This window comes from Camelus ferus, chromosome 21, assembly GCF_009834535.1.
Source record: "Camelus ferus isolate YT-003-E chromosome 21, BCGSAC_Cfer_1.0, whole genome shotgun sequence".
Taxonomy (NCBI): domain Eukaryota; kingdom Metazoa; phylum Chordata; class Mammalia; order Artiodactyla; family Camelidae; genus Camelus; species Camelus ferus.
This window is the reverse complement of record NC_045716.1, coordinates 24,391,644-24,410,267: the sequence shown is the minus strand read 5'-3', so window position 1 is coordinate 24,410,267 and position 18,624 is coordinate 24,391,644. Positions and strand designations below refer to the sequence as shown.

The 18,624-nt window shown below is 39.9% G+C and overlaps 1 protein-coding gene and 1 long non-coding RNA gene across 2 annotated transcripts; one reads left to right on the top strand and one right to left on the bottom strand.

Annotated features, from left to right (window-relative positions):
- Positions 1-5,806: 5,806 nt before the first annotated feature.
- On the bottom strand, positions 5,807-11,592 carry LOC116658749. Its single transcript, XR_004314035.1, has 2 exons — positions 10,995-11,592; positions 5,807-7,065 (listed from the first exon to the last, which is right to left on the bottom strand). It is a non-coding gene; the product is annotated as an uncharacterized LOC116658749 (long non-coding RNA).
- A 4,489-nt stretch (positions 11,593-16,081) lies between these two features.
- PSMB4 (proteasome 20S subunit beta 4) lies at positions 16,082-18,447 on the top strand. Its single transcript, XM_006186655.2, has 7 exons — positions 16,082-16,258; positions 16,496-16,702; positions 16,969-17,115; positions 17,293-17,374; positions 17,721-17,837; positions 18,038-18,126; positions 18,331-18,447. Exons 1-7 carry the CDS (start codon positions 16,119-16,121, stop codon positions 18,341-18,343), a joined length of 795 nt encoding a protein of 264 aa, XP_006186717.1. The 5' UTR covers positions 16,082-16,118; the 3' UTR covers positions 18,344-18,447.
- Positions 18,448-18,624: the final 177 nt, after the last annotated feature.

Below are 18,624 nucleotides of genomic sequence, written 5' to 3'. Positions count from 1 at the left end.
CTTGGAATCAGAGGGAGAAGTGCTGGGAGAAAGCCTTAATTGCCTGTCCTGGATTCTCTGTCTTCCATACACTGTATCTAGCCTGCTGTTTCCCTTAGGGTCTCCCCAGGGTCACAGCCACATGTAGAAATGTTAAAAACGGTATTTGGGAAATGAATATTATGAGATTTCTGGCCTCAGCTTATCAAAAGTCTGCTCAGAAACCAAAGTTTAAAAGGCTTAAACTGAAAAATGATTGCTCCCAATATCCAAAATCTCCAACAAATCAATTGGAAAAAGATGACACAATAGAAAAATGTGCCAAGAACATGGAAATGAAGGAGAAGTGGCTAATAAACTTAAGAAGAGGTATCCAAACTCATTAACAATTAGAGAAATGCTTGTTTAAACAACCAAAAGATATGATTTGCAAAAATAAGAAGGTTGATAATATTCAGGGTTGGAAGGAGGGGGGAAAAGGTCATTCTTATATTTTATTGGAAAGAGTATAAAATGGTGGAACATTTTAAGAAGGCAATTTAGCAACACCTCGCAGTATTTTAAATGGAAATCCGTTTTTAATGACTTACTCTATGGAAAGACAATTACACAATATAGACAAGCACACAAATATTATGAATAGGCTGTTGACTGCAACATTGTAAGAGCAAAAAGTTAGAAACGACCAACAGGGGAATGGTTAAATATATTATGTAACACCGATAGTACGGTACACCAAGCCACAATAATGTATAGTTTTGTATACGCTGACATGGAAAGACATCCAAGAAATACAGTCAAGGAGAAATACAGTCACCTAGAAAAGTAGTATGATCTCATTTATTTTAAACTACATATAAAATTAATTAGTTAATACATGTAGTTTTAATTGTTTAAATTAAATTTATAATCTGCTAATTAATTTAAATTATATATGTAAATGTTATATGTATGTTTATATGTTCACAGGAAAGGATGCGTAGAGATACAGCTTCCTTTATCATACCAAATGTACCAAACATAACTAACAGAGGCCGAGGACTTGGATGAGAGGGAGCAATTTTTATTTTTCACATTATATATCAATTATGTATTTTTAAATTTTATAGGAAGCTTAAAATACATGCATAATTTAAAGACTGAAATGGTGAAAGAATACAATAACACTGTTCCTTATTAGATGAGGAAAAATTTTAAAGGTTAAAACCCAGCACTGGGGAGACATGAGGAAAAGGGCAAGCTCATTCAGGAATGATTGGTGAGAGTGTGTATTAACACGTGCAACTGGTCAATACCCGTCAAGAGCTAAACTCTGCAGACCCTTTAACCTAGGAAGTGCACGTCTAGGATGTGGTCCAGAGATACACCTGCACAGGTAGGCAAGACCCAGGTGATTATGATAACAGCCACAGCAGCAGCAGCTATCACTTATTAAAGGCTTAACAAGTCCTTGCTACTATTCTGAGGACTTAGAGACACGAACCACACGCCTCATGTAAAAGCTTCCTTGCACCAGGTACTTCTCCAAGCTCTTTACGCGCTCTGTGTATTTAGTCCTTACAGCAACCCTATGAAGTGGGCACTCCCATTGTGCCCATTTGACAGAGAAGGGAGTCCCAGTGTACAAAAGGGAAGTAACTTGCCGAAGTCACACAACTGGTGAGTAGCAGAGCCCAGGATTTGAACCCAGGCAGTCGGCTTCAGACTCCGTCCCTGTAACCCCGACACTGTAATGTAATAAATCATACAATCCTCACCATTTCTTGAGAAAGTTGCTTTTGTGTTCCACTGTTTGGGTCTGGCCAACACATACATCCCTTTGTAAGTCTTGTAGGAGTCAGAACCCACCGGCCACTACAGAAATCAAAAGGCCAGATGCTCACTGTCCCAAGTCCCCCGTGGCTAGGAGCAAGCCTGTGACTCAGTCTGGGACAGCCACGTGCGCCCAGGAGGGCTCTGACACAAACAACTAGGGACAGTGGGGAGGGGACTTAGGTTGATGCAGGTGGCAATTCTGCAGAAGTCCCCAGGGTCCCACGATGCCAGTGGTGCCAGGACTGCACTTGGATTTTGAGGGGCAGAGGCAGCATCCTGAGGGTGGGGTCTCAGTCAGCAAAAATCTCTCTGGCTGCTCCTGGCTGCAGTTTGAGCACATCTGCCATGGGGCCTTATGACTCAGTGGATCCAGTGTGCCTGACAAATCGGGGTGATCCCGCAGGCAGTGACCAGCAAGTCCCAGAAGGAGAGTCCCTAGGGTGGCCCAAAGGGGTGGTGAGGCCCAGCTCACTTCGACAAGTAACAGTTCTCTTGATAAGCAGCTTTTTGTGAGCTTCCAGATCCCAGAAGAAACCAAGCGCCCTCACAAACTGAGGATTATCTGAGCCACCTAGCCAGCCCAGGGTCTCACAAGCCCCTCATCTTCCAGTAGAGCTGGGTGGAGCCTGAGACTATCCCGAGGGCAGAAAGAAGCCCAGGATGCCCTGGCGTGCTCGCTAGCTTGCCCTGTCTTGCCAGACACCTCTTCTACCTCAGTCCCCTCCAACGGCTTCAGGAGATGTTATGCATGAAAGATATTGGGAAGAACAAACATTCCAGCTTGGATTACAGGTGGCTGGCTCTCCACCATACACCATCGCCAGCCAGAAGAGGTCTATTTATTGAGAGATTAACAGCAAGAATTCCAGAGCCAGACTGCTTATGTTTGAATTCTGGTTCTACCAGTCCCTAGCTATGTGGATTTGGGCAAGTTTTTTAACCTCTCTGTACCTCTGTTTCGTCATCTCTAAAAGAGAGATAATAAAAATAGCTACCTTAAAGGTTGCTTTGAAAATTTAATAACTTAATACATGTAAAGCTCTTAGAATAGTACTTAACGTGCACGAAATGTTTCTGTTATTACTGCGGTAACAAAGTCTTTCTGAGAAAAAGTTCTCGTGATCTCTTGCACAATAATGTGAATATACTTAACACTACTGAACTGCACATTTAAAAATGCTTAAGATGGTAAATTTAATGTGATAGGTTTTTTACTACAATAAAAAATGTGATAAAACCTATGAAAATAGAAGTTTTTTAACATGGAATTTTACAATTAAGATACTTTCAAATTGAGAGAATCTGTGGTCTTTTTCTTAAATGGCAGATAAGTAATAAATACCTATTAAAAAAAAATAATGAAACCCTTCTGAAAGATGGTCCTGAAAGTTGGTGGAGAAAGGAAATCCTCTGATGGGCAAACTTTCAAGTAGAATACATCACTGGCTCTGTTGGGAGGAGACAGTCTGAGGATCTATCCTGGTTCATGTGCAAGGCCGATACTTTAGCTGGGTGGACAGACTTGGATGGTACAAAATCAGAGGGACAAGGGGTCTGGGAAGAAGTCTGGTGAATGGGCTTCACAGGAGGGCCTCAGAACACAGGAATATTGTGCCTAGCACAACCCCTCACCATCAGAATGCCCCCTTTCTAGAGGCTGCTCCTGTTGATCCGATGGGTGAGGTGAACCTGTTGTGTGGATGTCGTTCTGTTTCCTCCTCGGACAGTCCATGAACAAAGTGGCTGTGGTGGAGGACACAGGCTGGCTGTGGCCTTCACAGGATGGGCCGTCCTTCACCGAGCCAGATCTGATGGGGGCTATTGCTGAAGGTCACTTGGCCCACAAGAGCTACCAAACCAGCCCACTTACTTGGCGAAGGGTGCTTATGTAAGCTGTCTCCCAACAAGGCAGGGGCAGAAATTTGTTCTCTCGAGAAGGCAGTGTACATAGTTTTCGCTGTGGATTTATCTGCCCTGCTCCCACACATCTGCTGCCACCACCACATCCCAGGTGTCGGATGCTGTCGTGTGCCCCACACAGCGTAGCTCCTGCCCACGGCTCGCACCGTGCAGTGGAAGAGCGCCAACAGCGTATGGCACGGGGAGTGCTCTGCAAGTACTGACTCAACGCATCTTCACAGCAACCACTCGCTGGGAGTGGGGCCTCTCACCACCGCACCTAATACCCATTCACAACATTTTTGCTTATAGTCCCACGACTCTGGGCTCTGCTGGTTTAGAGGTTTGGTATCCCAAGGAGATTAGCTTCCACAAAAAGGAGGCACCAATAGTTCCATCAAACTGGAACCTGAGGCAGTGACCTGGCCATTTTGGACTATTTATGCCACTGAGTGAACAGACAGAACAGAGGGAGACGTTAGCTGGGGTGATTGATCCTGATGACCTAGAGAAAGTAAGGTTGCTGTCCCATACACAGCAGGGTCAGGGAGGAGGATGGGTGCAACCCAGGGGCCCCCTGGGGAGATCTTATACCACCTGTCCAATGCTTAAAGTTAACAGAAGACTGAAGCAGCAGGAGCAAGATGACTGAGAGTTCAGACTTTCTGGGAGTGAACGTCTAGGTCTCTCCATAAGTAAAGAGCTTGACCATCTCAAGTCCCAGCTGAATTACGTAGTGGTTTAGAGGCTGAGCTCTGGTATCCGACCACCTGGATTCAAATCTGAGTGCTAACACCTACTGGCTGTGTCCCTGTGGCTACTTTAGTTTCCACACCTGTAAAGTGAGGATAATAATAGTTTATATCCCAAATGCTTATTTTGAGAATTGAGTAACACTTATAAAACACTTCAGACAGGGGCTGACATGTAGCAAACACTCTATAAGTGTTACCTATTATTAAGGCAAAGAAATGGAAAGTAACAGAGGAAGGCCATAAATACCAGCTATAGCCTCAGAATCAGTTGTGAAAATGAGAACGGTACACATGAAACCTGCACAGGAATGTTCACAGCAGTTTTATTTGTAACAGGCAGAAACTGGTCAGGAATTACCCAGATGTCCTTTGGTGTGTGGATGATTAAACAAACTATGGTACATCCACACCATGGTAGATTACTCAGTAGTAAAATGAAATGGACTATTGAACAGTGAAAGAACCATCCACAAAATGAAAATGCAACCTACTGAATGCGAGAAAATATTTGCAAATCATCTGTCTGATAAGAGGTTAATGTCCAAAATATATAAAGAACTCATACAACTCAATAGCAAAAAAACCCAATCTGATTAAGACATGGCAAAGGATCTGAACAGACATTCTGCCAAAGAAAACATACAAATGGCCAACAGGTACACGAAAAGGTGTTCAGCATCAGTAATCATCAGGGAAATGCAAATCAAAACCACAGTGAGATAATACCTCACACCCGTTAGAACGGTTGTTATCAAAAAGACAACAAATAACAAGTGTTGGCAAGGCATGCACTATTGGCGGGACTGTAAAATCATGCAGCCACTATGAAAAACGGTATGGAGGTTCCTCAAAAAAATTAAAAATAGAACTACCATGGATCCAGCAATCCCACTTCGGAGTATCTATCCAAAAAAATGAAAATACTAATTTGAAAAGATATATGCACCCCTACGTTCATAGCAGCATTATTCACAATATCCAAGTCATAGAAGCAAACCAAGTGTTCCTCAATGGATGAATGGATAAAGAAAATGTGTGTGTGTATATATATATATACACACACACACATAGTAGAATATTTTTCAGTCATAAGAAAGAAATGTTGCCATTTGAACAACATGAATGGACGTTGAGGGTGTTTATGCTAAGTGAAATAAGTCAGACAGAGAAAGGCAAATACCATATAATCTCGTAAGTAGAATCTTTAAAAAAAACAAAAACAAAAACAAATTCAGATACAGAGAACAGATTGGTGGCTTCCAGAGGCTGGAGGAGTGGGGAGGGGAGGAGAGGGGTGGAGGAAATGGGGAAAGAAAGGAGATCAAAAGGTACAAACTTCCAGTTATAAAATAAATAAGTCATGGAGATATAATATACAATATGGTGGCTATAGTTAATACTACTACTGTATTGCATGTTTAAAAGTTACTAAGAGTAGATCCTAAAATTCTCATCACAACAAAGAAAAATTTTGTAACTATGCTGATGGATATTAACTAGATTTATTGTGGTGATCATTTACAATATATACAAATACTGAATCATTATGTTGTATATACCTGAAACTAATATGTTATATGTCAATTATATCTCAGTGAAAAAAATGAACTATTGTTACATGCAACAACCTGGATGGATTTCCAGAGACTCATGCTAAGTGAAAAAAGCCAATCACAAAAGGTTACATCCTGTATGATTCAATCTATATAATATTCTTGAAATGATAAAATTATAGAAATGGAGAACATATTAGAGATTATCAGGAGTTAAGGTGGGGATGAGGGTGGGAGGAAGGTGGGTGTGGCCATAAAAGGGCAACACAAGGGCCCCTGTGGTGATGAAAATGCTCTGTATCTGGACTGTATTAATGCTGTGATACAGTACTATAGCTTTGCAAGATGTTACCCTTGGGAGAAAGTGGGTAAAGAGTATATAGGATCTTTATGTATTATTTCCTATAACTGCATATAAATTTATAATCATCTCAAAATAAGTTCAATTAAAAATGAGAACAGTAGTCACTCATCTTTCCTTCCTTTATTTTATGTGTGTTTTTAATTTGCCAATTTTGTGGTGTAACTACTGATTTCAAGCTACCAAGGTGCCATCACTAACATGGGATCGGGAGGAGATGTGCACAATCAGGTTTCACAAGCTAGTGCCGGTCGGCAACTTTTTTGCCTTATTAGTTTGGCAAAAGTTAGAAGGTCGATAACGTCGTTTGTTGGAGAGGTGGTAGAATTATTAACGGGAATATTTACACTGGAGGACAGTGCTGTTAGTATCTTCTAAAATGTCAGATACCAACTTTTGGAGCCAAAGTTCAATTTTATAGAAGTACAACCAAAAGTGTACAGATACAAAAATAACTGCCCACTGCAGAACTGTTTGTAACAGTGAAAACAGCAGACATTTCACTAACAAGAGAACGGTTAAACAATGCATGGTACCTCTGCGCTGTGGGGTAATTTCAGGAAAGAAAGTAGACCGTACATGCTGGCATGGAAGGAGAGAAGATATTTGAGTGCAAGGACAGGCTGCCATACTGTCCATACCACGCGAGTCCATTTTCTTGAGAAAGTAAACAACTCTCTGTTTGCATGTTAACGAAAGCAGTCTGGAAAGATACAACAAAATGCAAATGAAGGTTACCTCTTGGGAAAATTGAACTGTTTTTACTTTGTATACTTATGGATTTTTTATTTTAATTTTTAAAAAAATAAACAAGTATCGTTTATACTTTCTAAAACTAATTTTTGGGCTCAAGCAGGCCTGAATAGGGAACATTTCATCAAGTTCATAGAGTACTGTCTCAAGGCCAGGGTCCCTAAAAAAGGGGGTGACTCAGAAGAGAACAGTCATTGAAAAAAAGCCCAGTAATTAGATCATAAATTATCTCAGTGAGAATGAAAATAGTAAGGCGTCAGAACTGACCGATGTGGCTGCAGAGACAAGCTCTCTGGAGCAGGATTTCTGAAGGGCTTGTTCCGAACATGAACAGAGGAGTGCTGAAGCTTTCCCTTTGCCCTCCCAACATCTCTGCTTTCTTTTAGATGACTCTATATAACAGCTTTATTGAGATAAAATTCACATACCATAAAACTTACCCATTTAAAGTGTACAGTTCAGTGGTTTTTAGTATATTCACAGGTGATGCAATCAACACAATTTAATTTTAGAATATTTTCCTAATCTCAAAAAGAAACCCGTAACCATTAGTAGCCACTTTCCATTCTCCACTCCCAGCCCTAGACAACCACTAATCTATGGATATGATTTGTCTTTTGTGGACATTTTATATAAATGGAGTCACATCATATATGGCCTTTTATGTCTGGCTTATTTCACTTAGCATGATGGTTTCAAGGTCCACTCACGTTGTGTCAGTGCTTCATTACATTTCATGGCCAAATACTATTCCTTTGTGAGGCTCTACCATATTTTGTTTATCTGTTTATCAGTTGATTGACATATGCATTGTTTCCACTTTTTGGCTCTTATGAATAGTGCTGCTACGAACATCTGTGTACGTTTTCCTGGGGACATACATTTTTATTTCTCTTGAGTATTTACCTAAGCCTGGTGAGAGAATTTTTTGTTTGAGGAGTGGGGAATTTCTTTCTCTTTCATGTTGGAGGCTTTCCTCAATATCCAGTGATCCCTGGTGATCCTGTATATATTTATTTATATTTATTTATTTTTAATCTTTTTTATTGAAGTAGAGTTGATTCACAATGTTGTATTAATTTCCACTGTACACCATAGTGATTCAGTTATACTTATATATCCTTTTTCATTACAGGTTATCACAAGCTGTTGAATATAGTTTCCTGTGCTGTACAGTATGACTTTGTTGTTTATCTATTTTACAGAAAGTAGTTTCTATCTGCTAATCTCAGTCTCCTAATTTATCCCTCCCCCCTTCCCTTTTGGTAACTGTAAATTTGTTTTCTATGTGTGTGAGTCTGTTTTTGTTTTGTAAATAAGTTCGTGCCATTTTTTTAGATTCCACATATAAGTGGTATCATATGATGCTGTCTTTCTCTGTCTGACTTCCCTTAGTATGATAAGCTCTAGGTCACACATTTAAATCAGAGTTTTCAGCACGTGTATCTCAGCCCAGGCTTTCAAGGTACCCAAAGCCTCCAAATTCTAAGATTTTTCAAGATAAGACATCGTTACCATCCTAAAACCAAAAGTCTTGTGTACACCTTAGAAACCAACTAGGTAAGAAATAATTATATACATTCTTAAAAAAAAAACTATAATAAAGGTAAAATCCCATTATAACCTCTTCCAACCCCATGTCCCTCTCCAGGGACCAAGTTACTTCCACCACCCTGGCAAAGCATACTTTCTGCTTTAACTCCATTTCAACTGGCTGATTTTCTTCATCTTTTATTGCTGGGACATTTTTCAGAGGTTCCTTGAATTTTTCCCCAGAGTGTTATCATAAATAAGATTATATAACAATCACTTTTAAATGCCATCATGAGCCTATTAGCCCATTATATGTGTGTATGTGTGTTTAAAATAACACAAATGGTTTCACATTATTCGTGGTTTGCCCATTGCACTCAGTAAGTTAGGTTCTTTCCTTTTAGCCACCTTGTAGTGTTCATTTGTAGTAATACACTGCATTTAATTTATTCACTTCCCCTTTGATGGGCATTTACACTGTTTCCAATTTTTTTTGTAGTTACAAATAGTGCTCCAATGAACATCCTTGAACCTGTTTCCTTGTGCATATGTGTGATTGCCTATAGGTCACAGAGTCTAATTTAGCATGCATATTTTCCAATTTTATTAGATGCTATCAAGTTGTTTTGCAGGTGCCTGCTTTAACTTACACTCCCATCAACAGTCTATAAAAGTACTTTTCCTGTATCTTCTCCAACAGTTGATAATGCCAAATAATTCATTTCTGATCATCTTCCTGGTGAAAAAATAGTATCTCAATATTTTAACTTGCATTTTGTGTTTATTAGTGAAGTGAGCACCTTTCGTATTTTTATCATTTGGATTTTTTCGTATACATTGTTATTTATATTATTTGCTCATTCTCTTAGAATTGTTTATGATTTTCTTACTGATAAGTAAAAGTGTTCTGAATTCTAGTCCTTTATATGGTGTATTCGTTTCCCTGTCACTTATAATTTTACTCTGTAATAGTATCTTAGGCCATAAAAATTCTCTAAATTTTGATATTATCAAATTCACCAATCATTTCCTTTATGGCTTGAATCATGTTTTAGGAATTTTATTTGATATCATAAAATATTAATTCTCTCAAAATTAATATATTTAATATAATTTCAATTAGACTCCCAAAATGATTTGGTGTTTTTTTTTTAATTGGATAAAATGATCCTAAACAAAGAATAAATATCCAGGCAGACAGACAATATATTAATATCCTAATATGTGAAAAGCTCTTACAATCTGATAAGGAGAAAACATCCAATCCAATAGAAGAATGGACAAATAATATGAATAATCAATGCAGACAGGAGAAAATTTCTTGCCAAGAAATAATGAAGGATGCTTAAATTCACTGTTAGTTCAGGAAATGCAATTTAAAGTAACAATGAGATATCATATTCCACCTTGTCAGACAGGCAAAAAATGGAAAAGAGCTACAGAAAAAAAGTATCATTATGTAACAATAAATGTTACATAAGATTACATTAGAATTTATTGCAGTAATTTATCTATAAAAAAACTTTAAAAAGGGAAATTTTTGAATATGTTATATTCATTCTATGTGGTATGACATAGCTATCAGGAAGAATTGATGTGGTAGGATACAGCTATATCAAAAAGGCCACTGCTGAGAAATGTTAACAAAATGCTATTTTTGTAAAAAGGAGAATCCTTCCAAATTTCTATATTTCTATGAGCATAGAGAAAAGAGTGGAAATATGTCTATCAAATTACAAACATTATTTACCTGGGTCCAATGGGATTAGAGAGGAGAAGGAGATTATTAACTTTTGAAAGATATGTTTGTATTGTTTGGCTTTTATTTAATCTTTGAAGTAAAAATATTTCTCTAAAAGAAATAAATTACCAGTATTACTAAGGTAAAACATATGATCATATAGGTATCTTGGAAGGGACTGTGTCAATATGTTAATGGTTATCTCTGAATAGTGGGGCTAATGGTTAAATTTTGTTTTTACCACCTAAAATCAATTTTGTTGAGGTATAATGTAAAAACACTAAAATTCACTAATGGGTAAGTTCGTTTTCTACTGTACACTTTTCTGTATTTGTACATCACAAAAACGTATCATGGGATTCAAGACAATGATGATCACAGTTTTTAAATCTCACCAAATTCTCTCATAAAAACAGAACAACTAGAAAGAAAAACCAAAATCCCATCAACAGCATTTCCAACAATTATAAAACGATGTGACAAGGTATTCCCATGACACCCCAAAGCAAGCAGGTGAGGGAAAACCACCTACAGCTAAAAGATGGGTGTGATGTCAGCCCTCCTGTGGGAGAGAGCAGAGTGGAACACCAGGGCCTCTGACACACCTGAGAGCAGCAGACCCCAAGAGAGCATTCACAGGAAAGCACAACAGGGTCCTTGGAAACAGCGGTTCAAACAGAGAAGGGCTTTGCCCAATCCAACAGCTGACAAATGCAAGGAGTGTATGGTGGGGTCTGAAGGAGCTGGAGTAGCCCAGGTCCCAGGAACTCTCCAACTGGCCAGCAAGGCTCCATCTAGGACAGAGCTCCAAACTGAGAAACTGCTGGAGGTAGAATAAAACTTAATTAAAACAGGACAACAGATCCAAATGAAGAGAAGGTCTAGGTAAAAGTGGAGAAGGGCAACAAAGCTAGGCAATCTTGGAGAGCAAGCGGCCATGTTTTTTGAAACATTACACAAAAACAATAGCAGAGGGAGCTCTGTGAAGCTAGAAAAGCTATCCTGAGCCACGCCTCCTAAAAGTTCAGGAAAACAGATATTTCCAAAAGCAATGAGGGACAGAAAAGGATCGAGCGCAAATTCCATACAAAGTTATATTATAAACATAAAGAGAGTAAGAAGCAGAATAACATCCTTACTGACTGAAAGCAGACAGACAAGATAGACATGTCCACATGCAGGACAAATTGTAATCCACTACTTCAAAATGAGCTGAAAGATATTGTGAAAATAATGGAAGAAGTAAACGAACAAGTCAGATTTTGAAAAATACAGCTATTACGTGACTAAATTCAGGAAAGAATTAGAAATGAAAGAAATAACCTTTTCAGAAATGAAGACTGAACTAGAAGGAATATAAGAGTAAATAAATACACTAGATAATGCCTAAAGAGAAACAGAAGGTAAAAAAATTAAATTGAAAATAAATGAAGGGATATTGAGAATGCATACTAAAAGCTAAAATCAAGGAAAAAAATTAAAAACCATTACATATTGAAATAACACACTGCATATATACGATTATTAACTCAGAATGACCAACATAGTCAATATAGTCATGTTCTAATAAAATTATTGGACTTTAAGGAAGAAAATTATTTAATCAACTAGGCAGAAAGAACAAGTGACCTATAAAAGGAAAAATTATATTGCTTTTAGACTATTTCACAGGAACAATTTATGTCAGAAGAAAATAGAGTAATATAACTAAGATATACTCAAGGGAAAGAAAACATGGGCTAATGGTTTTATATCCAGCAAAGCTGATTTGGAAGTTTGGAGGGCACACAAAACTGTTATTAGCATTCAATAACTAAGAGAATGTAGATTCCATGAGCCCTCCCTGAAGGATCCAGAAAAGAGCTTTACAAACAAAATTGCACTAGAAAAGAAAAAAAGCTGACTCCAATTAGATCTGTTTCTTTGACTTTAACTCTGTGCTGTTTCCCGTGCTGAGTCATGGTGATTCGGCACCTTTTGAAAAAGAATGTTGCCTATAGCCTGAAATATACAGGATAGCCCATTCTCAAGGCTCTGACCTTTAAGGGTGTAACACTTCCCCGTTCATATAAAGATTAACAGTTGCAGAATAGGTAAATCAACTATACTTCAATTTAAAAAATTAAATAAATAAAAATAATTTTCTCCTTCAAAAAAAAAAAAAGCTGCAGAATAGAAAATAACATTTATCTTGTTGGAGGTTTGCAGGAACACCACAACCTGACCTAAGTGGACAGCTGAAAGAACAAAGGATTCCAACGCTAAGAAGTTTGCAACAAGCAAACACACCCGTCCTATTTTAAGAATAAAAGGACTCTGAATTCTGACTTGAGGGAGGATGGTTCTCCTGGATGTTGGTCTGCCAGCTTTCCGAATAAATTTGTTACTCCTTGCCCCAACACCTTGTCTCCCGATATACTGGCCCGTTGTGGGACGAGGAGAACAAGTTTGGACTTGGTAACAAAATAATCAGAGCAACATTAAGGACTGGTGGTAAGCCATATATACATGGCATATATATATATTACTTGTAGGAGTAAGAATACATATATTTATATCTGTATATCTTCTTTTTCCCACTATCCCTTTCTTTTATGAACAATTCAAAAAGCCATTGGGTGTGACTAAGCAAGGTAGGCAACTGTGTGAAGTAGAGAGCTAAATCTGGAATAATCTGAGCATCAAAATGAATGTTTAAATCTAGGAGATCAAGAATAGAGAACCCAGAAATAAACACACATGCTTATGGTCAGTTAATCTTCAACAAAGGAGGCAAGAATATATGATGGAGAAAAGACAGTCTCTTCAGCAAGTGGTGTTGGGAAAGTTGGACAGCCGCATGCAAATCAGTGAAGTTAGAAAATTCCCCTACACCAAACACAAAAACAAACTCAAAATGGCTTAAAGGTTTAAACATAAGACAAGACACTATACACCTTCTAGAAGAAAACAGGCACAACTTTTTTTTAACATAAAGCTTAGCAATGTTCTCCTAGGGCAGTCTACCCAAGCAATAGAAATAAAAGCAAAAATAAATGGGACCAAATTAAATTTATAAGCTTTTGCACAGCAAAGGAAACCATAAACAAAACAAAAAGACAACCTAAAGAATGGGAGAAAATATTTGCAAATGATGAGACTGATAAGGGCTTAATTTCCAGGATATATAAACAGCACATACAACTTAATAAGAAAAAAACAGACAACCCAATCCAAAAATGGGCAGAAGACCTAAACAAGCAATTCTCCAAAGAAGACATACAAATGGTCAACAGGCACATGAAAAAATGCTCAATATTTCTAATTATCAGAGAAATGCAAATCAAAACTACTGTGAGGTATCACCATAATTCAAAATTCAAAATGGCCATAATTCAAAAGTCCACAAATGATAAATGGTGGAGAGGCTGTGGAGAAAAGGGAACCCTCTTACACTGCTCATGGGAATGTAGTTTGGTGTAGCCACTATGGAAAACAGTATGGAGATTCCTCAAAATACTAAAAATAGACTTACCATATGATCCAGCAATCCCACTCCTGGGCATCGATCAGGAGGGAACCTTAATTAAAAAAGATACATGCACCCCAATATTCACAGCAGCACTATTTACAATAGCCAAGACATGGAAACAACCTAAATGTCCATCAAAAGATGACTGGATAAAGAAGTTGTAGTATATTTATACAGTGGAATACTACTCAGCCATAAAAAATAACAAAATAATGCCATTTGGAGCAACATGGAGGGAACTGGAGAATGTCATTCTAAATGAAGTAAGCCAGAAAGAGAAAGAAAAATACCATATGGTATTACTCATATGAGGAATCTTAAAAAAAAAAGACAAATGAACTTTTTTACAAAACAGAAACAGACTCACAGACATAAAAAACAAACTTATGGTTATGGGGGTGAGGGGGGAGGAAGGGGTAAATTGGCAGTTCGAGATTTGCAGATACTAACTACTATACATAAAATAGATGAACAAGAAGTTTATACAAGTTATACTGCATAACACAGGGAACTATATTCAGTATCTTGTACTAATGTATGGTGAAAAAGAAAGTGAAAACAAATGTATGTACGTTCATATATGACTGAAGTATTGTGCTGTACGCCAGAAATTGACACAACACTGTAAACTGACTACACTTCAATAAAAATATTTTTTAAAAATGGTAAGAAAGAAACTTCCTAAATTTCCCTTGTTTCAGTTTAACTTATGTCTTGTTGTTTTCATCTTAGAACAAAAGACATGCTGGTCCCCTTCTCTTGAATATGGCATCATCAGATATTAATGGTTTGCTTTCTCTGTCATTCTATTCAGCCTGGATGATTCTAGATCCTCTCACTTTTCTTCTTCTAGACCTTATGGAATTTGACCTCCTGCCTGATCTCTGGAACTGGTACTGGCCCTACCACAGCCTTAACCTAGGGACCTAAAAAAGTGTGAGACCAAAAGCCAGCAAGCCACCTCAGGCCCACTTCTAAACAAGGATACAGCCAGTTAATTGATGGCTAGTTGCTTTAAATTTCATATGATGAGAACTCTGGTAGCTATGAAGAGTGAGATATTCTAGCGGCTTTGGAGGAATCCCAATAAGCCCTCTGTCATCACAACTGACACCTGCTATTTGTCCAAGTGAGTCTCTTGGTGGCCCAAGAGTCACTCGGAATATGGGGTTTGGGAGGAGGTGGCTATCAATTAGAAGAAAAAAGTTGACTACTTAGTTTTCAAGACAAAAAGGTGATACAAAGAGTCTCACTCGGGTGCCTCTGATACAACAAGATAACCGTTCTCTTTCTAGGGTTTCATGACCTGAAATATTTTATTTCAATTAACTTAAAATTTCATGCATTGCTTTGGTTCAAATTAACTCAGGGAATTTAAAAGACGAAACTGATTCAGTTTCCTGGTGAGTAAAAAATTTTAAATCTAGTTTTATAGGGTGGAGTGGCAAAGTAGTGGTTTTAGGTTCATCTGTTTGATTCTAGACACTGCTTCCAGCCCCTGCTACAGAACCACACTGAGAAGGGAACCCCTGGAATTTACTTACACTCTCGTAGTCAACAGAATTTTTCTGCAGCTTAAGAGGTAGGCAAGAGCATTTGACAATGAGGAACCTTTCAGAGATTTGCTGAAGGACTTAAAGAATGATCTACCCGAAATATACACCCTGGAGTACGCACAATTGTATGATTCCTTTTTTTTTTTTTTTCCTGGGCTCAAAGAATCAGATCTACCATTACTTGCTGTGTCATTGGGTAAATCACTACACAAGCCTCCGTTTCTTATCTACAAAATGGGCCGAATATGCCATATGAGGCTGCTTTGAGAAATAGAGATTTAAGAGATCCTGGGTTCACTATTAGTTTTGTGTGAAGCTTTTTGATAAGGATCCAAAAGGGACACGAGAATTTCTGCCTCCTCCCTCAGGGTCAGCATCTTAAAGTGCTCCCTCCTTCCCCCCAACACCCATCTCCCACACCACACTCCCGTTCCTTGAATTTCTGCGTCAGAACATTGCTCCAGTCCAGACTCTACCGCGATGTGATGCGACGTCGACCAATTCCAAACCTCTGGATCTCGATCGCCACCCACCGTCGGCCCTGACCTTAACAACATGGCTGCCGGAAGCGGCTTGCAGGAAGAAGAAAGGCGTGGCATTGGAGGGTCACTTCCGCTTCCGTCGGCGTAATCTCTTTCATTTCTTGTGCTACCGTGACTAAGATGGAAGAGTTTTTGGAATCACGGTCCGGGCTGTGGGCCGGGGGTCCGGTCCCCGGGCAGTTTTACCGCATTCCTCCCACTCCCGGTTCCTCTGTGGACCCGGCTTCCGCGCTCTACGGTGGTCCGATTACGCGCACTCAGTAAGCTCTCGGCGCCTTAGCCTCGCAGCGGGGAGGGGCCGTGGGGCCTGGTGCGGCCGGCCAGTTCTGGGAGCCGTGGAAGGCGAGGTGGGGTCCCCGGCGCACACGAACGGCGGGGGAGTTCGGGGAGCAGGGTCCCGGAGAATGAAAGGAGCCATGGAAAGTCAGAAGCACAGGAAGTGGGCTCTGATTCTTCCCCTCCGCCGCCGCTCGCTAGACCTCTCTCTCTCTCTCCAGGAACCCCATGGTGACCGGGACCTCGGTCCTGGGCGTAAAGTTTGAGGGCGGAGTTGTGATTGCTGCAGACATGCTGGGCTCTTACGGTTCCTTGGCTCGTTTCCGCAACATCTCTCGTATTATGCGAGTCAACAACAGCACCATGTTGGGTGCTTCCGGAGACTATGCTGATTTCCAGTATTTGAAGCAAGTTCTCGGCCAAATGGTGTAAGTCATCTAGAGAATAAGCAGTTCCCAAGTGGGGAGGGGAATCCACGGTTTTTCATCCCCTCAAGAAGTTGTAGGGTGGAGGAACTTGAGGCTGCAGCAGAGGACAGGGAGACTTGTTGGGGGTGGAAGATGTCAGAATATTTGCAAATAAACAGTTTCTTTAAGTGGGTTTAAATGGAGGAGATTATGGTAACGTCTTTTGGAGGTGGTTGGAAATCCCGGCTTCCGTTTCCTCCCTTTTCTCACAACCAGTTCTTTTTAAGGATTGATGAGGAGCTGTTGGGAGATGGACACAGCTATAGCCCTAAAGCTATTCATTCATGGCTGACCAGGGCCATGTACAGCCGCCGCTCCAAGATGAACCCCCTGTGGAACACCATGGTCATCGGAGGCTATGCTGATGGAGAGAGGTTGATTTGAATGCAAATAACTTATTTCCTTGACCACCCAACCTCTAGTGCCTGTGTAGTGTCTCTCTTGCCCCTGAGTGAATCCCACTTGTAACTCAGACCCCATGGTCCCATCCTTCAGCTAAGGTACAGAAGCCTAAGGTGAAATCAGTTCTTTGACTTACTGTGTCCTGTTAGCTTCCTGGGTTACGTGGACATGCTTGGTGTAGCCTATGAAGCCCCTTCGCTGGCCACTGGTTATGGTGCATACTTGGCTCAGGTAAGTAGTCACTTGAGGGATGAGGAATGGGAGACAACAGAAGGCATTGGGGGTTAGTGGTTGTCTGCTTGTTTTACCCTTGAAATTCTGACATGAGGAATAGGCTAGAATCCCTACTGCTGGGCAGATGGTTTTCTTTGTGGTCCAGGAGTACAGTGTATATGTGCAAAGAGAGGACACCCTAGAATTTTCCCTTCAAGTGGGTTTTAGCACAAGTAAGCAGAGTTCATTCTGGTGAGGCAGTAGGTGGAATGTCCCCTTTTCACTCATTTATGATTCTTTTTACATTGTGGATTTGTGACAAATTGCCTGGTGTCTTCCATATTTTTCCCCCTAATCTCCCTAGCCTCTGCTGCGAGAGGTTTTGGAGAGGCAGCCAGTGCTGAGCCAGACTGAGGCCCGAGACCTTGTGGAACGCTGCATGCGAGTGCTGTACTATCGAGATGCCCGTTCTTATAACCGGGTGAGCAGAAGTGTGAATAAAGGTGATGGGGATCTGACTGGTTCTGGATACTTGCAGTCCTTGAGTCCCTATGCTTTGAAGAAGAGAGTGCCTCGTTTCTGCGTGTCCTGTTTTCATTCTCCACTTGACCTTTGACCAGGCCCCAGGGACTTCTCGCATGTAGGGTTGGCATTTTCATTGAGAGCTCTGCTTTCTTTCAGTTTCAAATCGCCACTGTAACCGAAAAAGGTGTTGAAATAGAGGGACCCCTGTCTGCAGAGACCAACTGGGATATTGCCCACATGATCAGGTGATTGAAATTAAAATTACAGTAGAAAAAATAGTTGGTAGAAAAGTTGGGAGACCCTTTACTTGCACTAAGCTTGGTTTTTCTGGAGGTCTCAACCAAAAAATTCTCTGGGTGGCGAGGTTTGGGTTGAGTATAGAGCTGTTTTCAGGAATTGATTCCTCACCCTGTGGCTTCACAATTTTAGTATGTTCTCTTTCTTTTTAGTGGTTTTGAATGAAATACAGATGCATTATCCAGAACTGAAGTTGTACCCTTCTAACTTTGAACTTGGCTGGTTCAGAGGTATTCTTTTGTAAAATAAATCAGTCCTTTGAAACGCTTGCTGAGTGGTTGTGTTGTTTGCCTAGGTCACACCAAGAGCAAAACTGCTAAGTACTGCTATATGCCATTTCCCACCCTGGGCAGAGAACCCTTTGGTTCTTAGTGTATATAGAATGTGCTGTCAGTACAGAAGACCCACTATTGTCTTCATTTGGGTCTGTCCTGAAGGCTGCTTTG

Bases quoted from the DNA above. Each gene is read 5' to 3' on its own strand.
- PSMB4 (XM_006186655.2), top strand. From the start codon at position 16,119: ATGGAAGAGTTTTTGGAATCACGGTCCGGGCTGTGGGCCGGGGGTCCG. The intron at 16,259-16,495 runs GTAAGCTCTCGG...CTCTCTCTCCAG, and splicing joins GGTCCGATTACGCGCACTCA to GAACCCCATGGTGACCGGGA. The intron at 17,116-17,292 runs GTTGATTTGAAT...GTGTCCTGTTAG, and splicing joins GGCTATGCTGATGGAGAGAG to CTTCCTGGGTTACGTGGACA.